Source organism: Haliotis cracherodii, unplaced genomic scaffold, assembly GCF_022045235.1.
Source record: "Haliotis cracherodii isolate W230 unplaced genomic scaffold, xgHalCrac1.p SCAF_9, whole genome shotgun sequence".
In the NCBI taxonomy this organism is placed as follows: domain Eukaryota; kingdom Metazoa; phylum Mollusca; class Gastropoda; order Lepetellida; family Haliotidae; genus Haliotis; species Haliotis cracherodii.
In genome coordinates, this window is record NW_027266343.1 from 12,976,916 (window position 1) to 12,989,002 (window position 12,087).

The following is a 12,087-nucleotide window of genomic DNA, read 5'->3' on the forward strand; positions in this document are numbered from 1 at the left end:
TATCTCCCATGCAGAATTACAAACAAAAACAGGTGTTTACCAGCACAAGAGAATACATGATGCCATATACTGTGTAAGTCGTTGTAATATTTGGATGTACAAAGATACGGGCGATTCCATCTTCATAAAACCTTCATAATCTGGAAACCCTGCTACAGTGTAACCTCTATAATCCGGACACCATTGTTCCAATTTTAATTCTATAATTTCCAAATCACTGAATGATTGTTACAATGTGTTACAATCATTCAGTGATTTGGAAATTATTGAATTAAAATTGGAACAGTGGTGTCCGGATTAAAGAGGTTTCACTGTATGAGGAATCTAACTTACAAGCCCAATGACCTGTGTTTAGGGTGTTGTCACTAACACACTGCACACATAGCCTGTACCACACATTTTTAGATGAGGATGAGGATCTACAAAATACAAATTTCTGCTTTTAAAAAAAGAAAGCAATGTCTTTTATACAAAACTTGTATTTAGAAGAGTGAGTGAGTATGGTTTTAAGCCACTTTTAGCAATATTCCAGCAATATCACGGCGGGGGACACCAGAAATGGGCTTCACACATTGTACCCATGTTGGAAATCGAACCCGGGTCTTCAGGGTGACGAGCGAACGCTTTAACCACTAGGCTACCCGACCGCCCCTATTTGTATATGGAAGTATTTTGAAATACATTAAGATATGCAGCTGTTCTTCAAAATGTGGAGAAACATCAATGTAGAGTGCATACAAGGAGGACTAATGACTTAAGCAGCCACTGAATCAACATCAGGAAACCAAATAAAATAACATAGTTATGTTTTTGGTCATATGTAAACATGATTATGAGTGAGTGAGTGAGTATGGTTTTACGCCGCTTTTAGCAATATTCCAGCAATATCACGGCGGGGGACACCAGAAATGGGCTTCACACATTGTACCCATGTCGGGAATCGAACCCGGGTCTTCGGGGTGACGAGCGAACGCTTTAACCACAAGGCTACCCGACCGCCCCTATTTGTATATGGAAGTATTTTGAAATACATTAAGACTTGCAGCTGTTCTGTATAATGTGGAGAAACATCAATGTAGAGTGCATACAAGGAGGACTAATGACTTAAGCAGCCACTGAATCAACATCAGGAAACCAAATAAAATAATATAGTTATGTTTTTGGTCATATGTAAACATGATTATGGAGTGTTATATACATGGACAAGTGATTTAACTAAAACTGTACATTTGACATATTCACAATATTCATCACAGATTTGTGTTGGTGTACATTTAGGTTTGTGTCACAACCCCAATACTTTCACAAATGAAGCTTCTCCAAGACGTGACTGCTGTGTTCTAATCACATGTCAGCATAATGTTTGGAAAGACCAAAATGGCGCCATTCAAAGATGTGTACCACCTTGGTGAAGCCCATTAGAAAGGCTGATTCAAACCTACGATCATCAACTCCTGGCATGGCTAAGGGACACAACTCTTCAGCTTGGACAACTAGTGAACTCATGCCTTTTTTATATTAGGTGTGCATCTCATATGCAAGGAACAAGGCAAACGTAAAAACTGTTTATACTAGGGAATAACATTGGTTTAATTTCAAAGAAACAATCTCTTATTAATGGTTCCTGAGTGAGTATGGTTTAACGCTGCTTTTAGCAATATTCCAGCAATATTACGGCAGGGGAACACCACCAATGGGCTTCACACATTGTACCCATGGGGAATCGAACCCGGGTCTTCGGCGTGAAGACCGAACACTTTAACCACTAGACTAACCCACCGCACCTTATTATAGCTGATTCAAAGGGAAGAATAAAAACAACATACTAAGTCTTCATCAATTAGAACAAAATTATATCTACAACACTATGTCGACCTGGGCCCCGTTCCACAAAGCGATCTTAGCGCTACGATAATCATAAGTCTATGTTAAATTATGAGATTGCCTTAGCACTAAGATCGCTTTGTGGAAGGAGGCTCGGGTGTTTGTTTTTGGACAGTTTTAACCAAGTCACAAACATTATTGTATTGAAAAAGCTTCACTTGTGGAATGGAAGGTGAGACAGTGTTATCTGAGGGCACGATGGTCCCCATACAGTCCTGTATTGTGTGAGGGTCAGCATCCCGGGGGGATGAGACTGGGCAGGGATTCAGACCTGCTCAGCCTCTGAGATCCAGCACATCTCCGGGGCACCAGACATGTTGCCCTGCTGCAGGACTAGAACCCAGATCTAGGCGAGACATGGACACACATGACCTACTGAGCTACGTGACAACCTTCATTACCAAGGATGGACAAATGCTTCTGATACACAGATCAACATCGGCATAAATCTCCACATCTGGATCTGAAGTCTCTAGTTGTGATGGAGTCTGGTGTCGGATGGCTTCAACTCACAGAAAGTGATCTTACACAAAGATTGTAACTTTCAACACGTACTTATGACAGCAAAAAGCAAATACCCAGAGAGCTGTCAACAAAGTACTGTCTCAGTGGTCCAATTTTAGCATGTCAACGGCCAAAACTCCCTCATATTAACACAGACTTATGACAGGCAAAGTGTTAAGACCCAGACTGCTGTCAAGAAAGTACTGTCTCAGTGGTCCAATTTTAGCATGTCAACGGCAAACCTCCCTTACATTAACACAGACTTATGACAGGCGAAGTGCCAAGACCCAGAGAGCTGTCAAAAAAGTAATCTTAGTGGTATAACTATCATAGGTTTGGGTCAAAGGACTGGACTTACAACCTCTTAAAGCCAAAGATCATAAAACCTGGTTTCTATACTGTAGCTTCCTAAGTCGTGTTCCACAAAGGAATCTTAATGTCAACCGTCACAACTTCCTTGGACATGGACCTTGCGAAACACCAAGACCCAGGGCACAGTTCAACAAGCAATCTCAGGAGTAAAACAACCGTAAGTCTGTGTTAAAGTAGGGGAAGATTGATTGTCTTAGTACAAAGATGACATTGGACAAGTTGAGACTTGAGGCTGGACATTGGTGTAGCCACCTACCCTCACACAACACAGGCTGGAGGACCAAGGTCCAGCTTGTATTTACATTACGTCTATATCTACTTATATACATCAGTTGTGTGTGAACGTGGACAACAATATACAAGGGCCTCTCTGGGGAACTCTCCATGACAAAATATTTACACGCAATGGAACAATTTTTTTTTACATCTCTCTTCTAACGAATCTTTGGGAGTCAAGCGATAATCCATGATAGTTCCGACCCTGTAAGTACAGACCCTGTTATTAAGGAAACTTCTCTTACAGGACGGTGACGGTGACAAAGCTACATATATACGCGCATCCACTGGGACAAAGTGATCTTAGCGCTAAGATTTGTAAATATGGCAGCTATGATATTCAGAGCGCTAAGATTACCTTGTGCAGCTTGGACAGGGAGCATTTAGAAGATAAATACTATGTGTGTGTCTATTTCCGGGATTTTATCGAGTATTTGCATCTTGGAAATTCATCTCAAGACCCGAAAGCGTTAGCTTTCGGGACTTGAATGAAAATTTCCAAGATGCAAAGTACTCGATAAAATCCCGGAAATAGACACACACATCTTGGAAATTCATCTCAAGACCCGAAAGCGTTAGCTTTCGGGACTTGAATGAAAATTTCCAAGATGCAAAGTACTCGATAAAATCCCGGAAATAAACACACACATAGTATTTATCGATATTGTAAACCTATTGTTTTATTTAGAAAAAAACATGCACACTCTTTAACACCTCATACTTACTCGGTTGTGAGGCGTCAACATTGAACGTTCTGTTGTTGCTATGGTGATTGTGATTTTGGTAATTATTTCATTATAATTTTTTTTTAATTAAAATTTTAAAATCCCAATAATTCCCATGAATAGAGAAAATCAAAATCTTTGTTATGAATGTAAATTTGGTATTTCAATTTGCAAAAGAACTGTCGCACTCTTTAACTCTGCGAGCTATCACAGTTGTGTAATTATGTATTCCTACACAGTGATTCGGTCGCTTGCTTCAGGGAATGCAAATCCTATTTTCACCCTTTGACATTTGGTCATGTGACCCAAATTAGCCAATCACAACACAGAACACACTTTCTATAGGTTTACAATACTCAGTTACAGCCTGGAAGAGCAGGGTCTTTCTATTCTGGCTCTCTGTTAAATCCGTCATTGTATCCTATATCAGTGACACAGTGACGTAGCAACCATCTTTACCTACGTCAGTACATTGCAAGGGATATATTCAATCCTATGCTGTGGCTCGAAAAACGAGTTCAGGATAGGCAGGGAAGAGTAGCCAGTACATTTCACCAGTATTTTGTGACTACATAATTCTTGAGACTCTGCAGACGTACTCAATGCCTCTGGCGTCTCCCAGCTTGTTTCTATGTAATACGTGGGTATTTGTCCCCGAACAATGGGCAGATACTACCCTATAATGCTGCTTATACCATATTCCAGTTACATCCCACCTGTTGACACAAATGGTCCAGTGTATCGGCATGACGTTCCAATACTTTAACCTCGCACTACACTGGTTCTCTCACCTAGCCCAGTCGGTACAACTACGCCTCCTCTTACAATGTAGGCTTCTGATCTATCTTATGGTCGTGTCAGAATTTGTGTCTTAGAACGAATATACCACTTTGCTGTTAGAGAGTGGTGTTAGAGAGAGTTACTGTAGAGATCGGAGAGTTCTTGTCGAGAGACCTGCTGTGACTCTAGGCACTGGCATCGGGCTGTGGGTGGTGTGTTGGCGGGTGCTTGCGTAGGCGGGTTCGGTCTCCTCTTATATGCTCAACACTCTGTTTTCTTGTATTACCTGCAAACACAATCTTGGTTTTATGTTTCAGCAAAGGCAGGGTGGAAGTGATGCAGGTCTCAAATGTTTACCACTTTGGTGAAACCCACAAGCATGTGTATGGTGCTGACAAACCTAGAAACATACTCCGCGTGAACTGGTTTTCAAACCCTAGCATGCTTAAAGAACTAAACTCTGCACAGCAAATTATGGTGCCTTAGACGCCTGGGCGACCCATGCTCCCCAGCAAAGGGTAGAAAGTGTGAAGAAGCAGTGACCATGAGGCATTAAACAACTTACTGCCCACTATCCTAATTCACCATATGATCCTAAAGTACTGCCCATGACTATCCAGACTCACCATATGATTCTGAAGTACTGCACACTATCCAGATTCACCATATGATACTTAAGTACTGCACACTATCCAGACTCACCATATGATACTTAAGTACTGCACACTATCCAGACTCACCATATGATTCTAAAGTACTGCACACTATACAGATTCACCATATGATACTTAAGTACTGCACACTATCCAGACTCACCATATGATTCTAAAGTACTGCACACTATACAGATTCACCATATGATACTTAAGTACTGCACACTATCCAGACTCACCATATGATTCTAAAGTACTGCACACTATCCAGACTCACCATATGATACTTAAGAACTGCACACTATCCAGACTCACCATATGATACTTAAGAACTGCACACTATCAAGACTCACCAAATGATTCTAAACTACTGCCCACTATCCAGATTCACCATATGATTTTAAAGTACTACACACTATCCAGATTCACCATGATTCTAAAGTACTGCCCACTATCCAGACTCACCATATGATTCTAAAGTACTGCACACTATCCAGACTCACCATATGATACTTAAGAACTGCACACTATCAAGACTCACCAAATGATTCTAAAGTACTGCTATCCAGACTCATCATATGATATTAAAGTGCTGCCAACTATCCAGACTCACCATATGATATTAAAGTACTGCCCACTATCCAGACTCACCATATGATATTAAAGTACTGCCCATGGCTATCCAGACTCACCATATGATATTAAAGTACTGCCCATGGCTATCCAGACTCACCATATGATATTAAAGTACTGCCCATGGCTATCCCGGATTGACCACAAGGAGCGTACTCTTCAAAGCCTGTTGGCAGCTGGACGATGACGGTCAAGATGGCTGCCTTCGTGTTGTGAAGAGGCTCCAGGGCTACAGCTGCTGGCTTGCTCCCGCCCTGAACACAGCACATGGACACATTAACACATGGACACGTTAACACATGGACACGTTAACACATGGACACATTAACACATTAACACATGGACACATTAACAGATGGACTCATTAACACATGGACACATTAACACATGGACACATTAACACATGGACACATTAACACATGGACACATTAACACATGGACACGTTAACACATGGACACTAGGGCTGTTACAATTCACTCGCGTATTCGGTGAACCGAACCGTACCCATTCACGAATTGAATTCGTTATTCGTGGTCACTAGAATCGAATATTTTTGAATATGCAAGCATCTGTATATTTACATACCCTTTACAAAAAAATATCATAAGAACATATAATATGCATAGATTTCTTCAAACACAATACTCTTATAATATTTAATTTGACAGTATTGTGGTCACTGGTCATTGTCACATTTGAGCAGATACTAGTTCCTGGATAAGTGCAGAATATAAATATATAATACATTAATCATTAACAAACCATGTCAAATAATTTATGTTGTCAATGCTTCACTGAATATAACAAATAATACAAATAATATTTCAGCTGCTACATCAGACTTGTTATTGTCTCGTGAATTAATATTCGTATTCGTTACCCTATATTCGTGATAAAAATCGTATTCGCCTCATAGTGTATTCGTTGCAGCCCTAATGGACACATAAACACATGGACAGTGAGTGAGTGAGTTGGGTTTAACGCCACTTTTAACAGTATTCCAGTCAAGGGAGGAAAGCCCGAAGTGATGCAGGTCTCAGACATTTACCACTTCGGTGAAACCCACCAGTACGGGTATGGTGCTGATAAACCTAGAAACATAATCGGGGCGAACTGGGATTAGAATCCACAATCATTGGTTCTTGGCGTGCCCAAGGGGCGCAACTCTGCACAGCGAATAACAACGCCTTAGACGACTGGGCCACCCGCGCCCCCAACTCACACATGAAGTTATCTCAAGGTATTATTGGTCAGGATGAAATCTATATATCTAGTTAATTCGTCTTTCTTTAACCGGAATTTGATATACTGTACACGTCTTCAATATGAGGTACCGTATTCGACGTAATAAGCGCCCCGCTCTAATAAGCGCCCACAGAGATATTTGCTAATAATTCGGCAAGTGAACAATCCCAATTAGCACCCCTTCCGATTGATCAATGTACACAAGACTTTTTTACTCGTGTATAATACGCACACGTGCGTTTTATACACCCTTATTATGGGCAATTAAATTCAGGAAAAATATATCTGTCGTATATAAACAGTTTAGGCCGTCAGCATAAACCGCCAAATTTATCTTTCAACTCTGTTTTTTCCACCAAAATAATATTCTAATAAGAGCCCCCTATTTCTATTTTTGAGAGCGCCCTAGGCGCTTATTACGTCAAATACGGTACATCACTATTGACTTGACACTTCCTAATGTAATGACTAAAGTATTGATGTCAGCCTCATCAGAAATTGTCACCTGTTCATTACAAACATGACTTATTTAATCTGCATTCTTGAAAGGTCACATATCTTGTAATGTTCCCAACCCAATGCATGCTAGTTATCCAGCTACCACAATACAACCACAGCACTTCTCACCCTCTTCCTCTTGCGTAGCTCCGTAACCTCTTTATGATCCTTCTTATCCGGATCCGTCTTGCGGTCGACGTCTACCGTTACCGTGGCGAACGGGCGGCTGGCCATCTGCTGCATCTCGACTATCATTTGCTGAAAACACGTAGCAGTGAGTGAGTGAGTGAGTGTGGTAGGTTTGAAGCCATCTTGAACAGTATTCCAGTTGTGGATAACTTTATGCTCTGGTTGTTGATGCTTTTATATGTTGGTTTTAGACAGCATTGTTTGGTATAAAAATTGTAACAGATGTAGAATTATCACCTGTCGTCGTCTGTAGCTGTCGTACTTATGTTTGATCTTCCACAGCGCAGCAGCGATGAGCAGGAGAGACAGGAAGCAGCTAAAACATAGAACAATGACGATGTGAAGTGAAACGTTGTTAACGTGTTCGAGACACCTGCTGTTATGCAGCATTGTGCAACACGTGTGGGGCTACTTGTACGAGTCCAGGCTTATGTTGTTTTTTAATAGTAAAAGCCCTGAGATACCATGTAGGACTGGGAGGGGTAACTCCGGTACTCGGATCGGATGGATGGTGAGAAGTACCCACAGGACTACCCGGACCCTTCATTAGTCACATGGGGGCGGTCGGGTAGCCTAGTGGTTAAAGCGTTTGCTCGTCACGCAGAAGACCCGAGTTCAATTCCCTACAGGGGGTGTGTGAAGCCCATTTCTGGTGTCCCCCCGCCGTGATATTGCTGGAATATTGCTAAAAGCGGCGTAAAACCATACTCGCTCGCTCGCTCGTGTTAATCACATGATATATTGTTTAATGACAAAAATGATCTAGAACTCTATGGTTAAACTACAAGTCACTGATGTTGGCATTTCTTGCTGATTACGCAACTATTCCTTCAGACTTTCAAATGTTTGAATGAAGGTAAAGGTACAGTCAGCTTCAGGTATGAACGGCCAGATCATCTTATAAGTGTCTCTAAATACATTTTGCCAACTGGACATTCTCTTGAGACCTAAAGCGGGTACCCGGGTAGGGTCGAGTAATATGGGGTTGGGTACCTGGGTAGTAAATTTGGACTTGACCCAGCCCTCATGCAATGCCATAGTCAACAAGCATGAAATACTCATATACACTACCAATATAAAAAAGTCAAGACAAGAAATATTGTATGGATTTCAAGATCTTTTCAAATCGAAGTTGTTGCTTAGGAAGCTCGAAAAATATTTTTTTTAAAAATACCCAAATATAAAAAGGCACCAGTTCACACTAGACCTATCTATGTGCCAAGTTTGGTTAAGATATCTAACAAGGTGTTTGAGTTCTGCTCCGGAAACGAAACGTGATAGACAGCACCTATTTCTGTATCCCCACTTTGTGGGGGGGGGATAAAAATGGATACCACATTCAGACACAGTATACTGACCAATCTTGTTCTGTGCCCCATTGCTGTTCACAGCAGTATATCATGCACACCCTCTCCAACACTCCTGTCCCAGTAGACACACTATCTAACAGAGTGACTACAGACAACAACTCCCACCTAGTGGATGTATGAGACGTACCTGAAGAATGTGACGAAGAAGTGGACCAGGTCGATCTTCGGGAATTGGGAGAAGGAGATCTGCAATAGGCAGGGGAGATAACTGATGCTGCTGTACAATCAACATGAAAACACATCAAGACTTGGTCCTAGTCAGACATGCCGAGTCTACAGTTCATGCGATGATAATTCAGCAACCATATCATTCGCAGTATAACTGTACTGCCTCCATATTTCACGCTTTTAGTTAATAGCCAGTAATAACTTTAGAAAGAAAAATGGATGATAATGGGTGTTAAAGTCTTATTTAGTCAGTAATTGGTAAAATAGTATATGGTAAATATTTATTCTGGTTTTGCTGATCCTTTAATGATTTTGTGTTTCACCAAACAGCTTGAATTATAATGATGATGATGATGATGATGATGATGATGATGATGATGATGATGATAATAAAAATAAATAAAAATTTAACTACTCAGAGTAAAAACCTAGTTTACAAAATAATTCATATTTTATAATTGTCTGTCTTATTTCAACTTTTACAAGTAAAATCAGAATTTAAATTCATGCATAGTTGCAAGCATAGTAGTCATTTTACATAAAAACATATACCGGTCTGGTCATATTTAGACAGATATTACCCGACCGATGGTGCTTTTGAGTTCACTTAACCAAGTTTGTACACTCTGCCATGGTCCTGTCTATCTATTTACAGGTGTCTGAGATGAGACAAGCTCAATACAAGCATGTGGGGGCAGTACCTGGAGCCAGAATGGCGTCTTGAAGTCGTACACGTACACCAGGAATGTAGTGTTTTCCTCGCCTGCGAATGGGTAATCCTTGTGTTCAAACTTGCTGCGGTAGTAGGAGCACTCCCGCTGATACACAATGGTCCGTCCCTCGGGGATAGATTCTGCAGCAGGGAAAATGGAATATTCTTGGTGACTTTTTATCCTAATTAAACAGCTAGAATGGGCTACATATAAAACACTCATGTGTTCAGTAAACATACATAGTGCCAGGCTGGGAAACAACTACCATCTTAGTCCATCGTTTTGTATGACACGGCTATAGATCACACAACCAATGTTCCGGTCTCCAGGTAAACGCTCTATCCACTACACCACAGAGACCTGTGAGTGGATGAGAGTTGTGTAAAGCTGCAGTCAGCTGTGTTCCATCTGTATCACAGAGACCTGTGAGTGGATGAGAGTTGTGTAAAGCTGCAGTCAGCTGTGTTCCCTCTATATCACAGAGGATGTAAGTAATGAGTTCAGCAAACTAGTGACTGACAGCATGAACACCATGCATGATGACACTCACGACAAGCACTGGACTGGAGTCTGGTCTCATCGTAAGCTTCAGGTGACAACCTTCAACACTTAAAGTGTTTTTCGCTTTTCAGTTTTTTGGTTAACGCTGACTCAGCAATACTCCAGCTATATGAAGGCAGTCTGTAAATAATCGAGTCTGGACCAGACAATCCAGTGATTGACATCCTGACCATCGTTCTATGCAATTGTGATATATCATGATATACATCAACCAAAGCAGCGAGCCTGACCACCTGATCCCATTAGTCGTCTCTTCCGACAAACGTAGTCGCCTGTTATGGCAAGCATGGGTTGCCGAAGACCTATTCTATCCCGGATCTTCACGGGGAGACAAGCATGGGTTGCTGAAGACCTATTCTACCCCAGATCTTCACGGGGAGACAAGCATGGATTGCTGAAGACCTATTCTACCCCGGATCTTCACGGGGAGACAAGCATGGATTGCTGAAGACCTATTCTACCCCGGATCTTCACGGGGAGACAAGCATGGGTTGCTGAAGCCCTATATTACCCCGGATCTTCACGGGGAGACAAGCATGGGTTGCTGAAGACCTATTACACCCAAGATCTTCACAGGGAGACAAGCATGGGTTGCTGAAGACCTATTCTACCCCGGTCTTCACAGGGAGACAAGCATGGGTTGCTGAAGACCTATTATACCCCGGATCTTCACGGGACAATGAGGAACTTACTGGACTTGAAGGTGATGTTGAGCAGGGCGTCCCCTGAACAGTTCAGTGTGAAGTCCACATCCCTGTCGCTCTGCAATAAGAAAACACATTACATACAAAACTTGGGCCACCAAACTTGAGACAATCTCTGTAACATTTATGACCAATATTTTCTACAAAACTTTCCCCTCAGTCACCCTCAGCCAAGACAAATGTCAACCATTAAGTTCATTCACAACAGTAGGGATTAGAGGTGACATGAACTGCGTTTCAAAGTTTTGTTCCATTTGTTGTTTAATGTTGCACTAAGCAATATTCCAGCTATATGACAGCATTCTGTAAATAATCAAGTCTGGACAAACAAACAAAGCCTCGGTGAGAAAAGCGTAATGACTCACAGCCTTAGGGATGTTCATGAAGTTGATGTGTGTGTAGTACTTGTCATCGGGCTTGGACAGGTTGAACGTAAACTGGTAGTCCGTCACAAGCTGGTCTGTAAGCAACATTCAACAGTTTAGCATGTAGCAAGGTACGCTATATAATCAAGGTAGTTAATCTATAATGGATCGTAATGGTGAACGCTTACTAACCTATTAAATATGTCATGTGCAAAATGTTTCCTGTTCTTTGTTCCACTTATATGACACATCAATAAGGATTGATCGATCCTGATTTTCTTTACCTGAGTTCGATAAACAAAGTACCTGTCATATGACCAAGGACGGGTCAAGGACGGGTCAAGGACGGGTCAAGGACATTGTCCAAACAAATAGGTTCTTTTCTAACCAATTTCAGATATTTCTGGTAGGGGTAATTCCACTTCAAAAACATTCCAGAAACTTAT

General features: G+C 41.4%; 1 protein-coding gene across 1 annotated transcript in view; it reads right to left on the reverse strand.

The window, feature by feature from the left end:
• Positions 1 to 3,660: 3,660 nt before the first annotated feature.
• The window catches only part of LOC139452089 (attractin-like protein 1), a 51,342-nt gene continuing 42,915 nt past the window's right edge, over positions 3,661 to 12,087 (reverse strand). Inside the window, exons 21-28 of the mRNA XM_071233402.1 lie at positions 11,642 to 11,736; positions 11,265 to 11,334; positions 10,000 to 10,151; positions 9,258 to 9,316; positions 7,998 to 8,076; positions 7,701 to 7,829; positions 5,928 to 6,081; positions 3,661 to 4,827 (exon numbers count right to left, since the gene is read on the reverse strand). Coding sequence (XP_071089503.1) covers positions 4,727 to 4,827; positions 5,928 to 6,081; positions 7,701 to 7,829; positions 7,998 to 8,076; positions 9,258 to 9,316; positions 10,000 to 10,151; positions 11,265 to 11,334; positions 11,642 to 11,736 — 839 coding nt within the window. The 3' untranslated portion in view covers positions 3,661 to 4,726. The remainder of the gene's footprint in view (positions 4,828 to 5,927; positions 6,082 to 7,700; positions 7,830 to 7,997; positions 8,077 to 9,257; positions 9,317 to 9,999; positions 10,152 to 11,264; positions 11,335 to 11,641; positions 11,737 to 12,087) is intronic.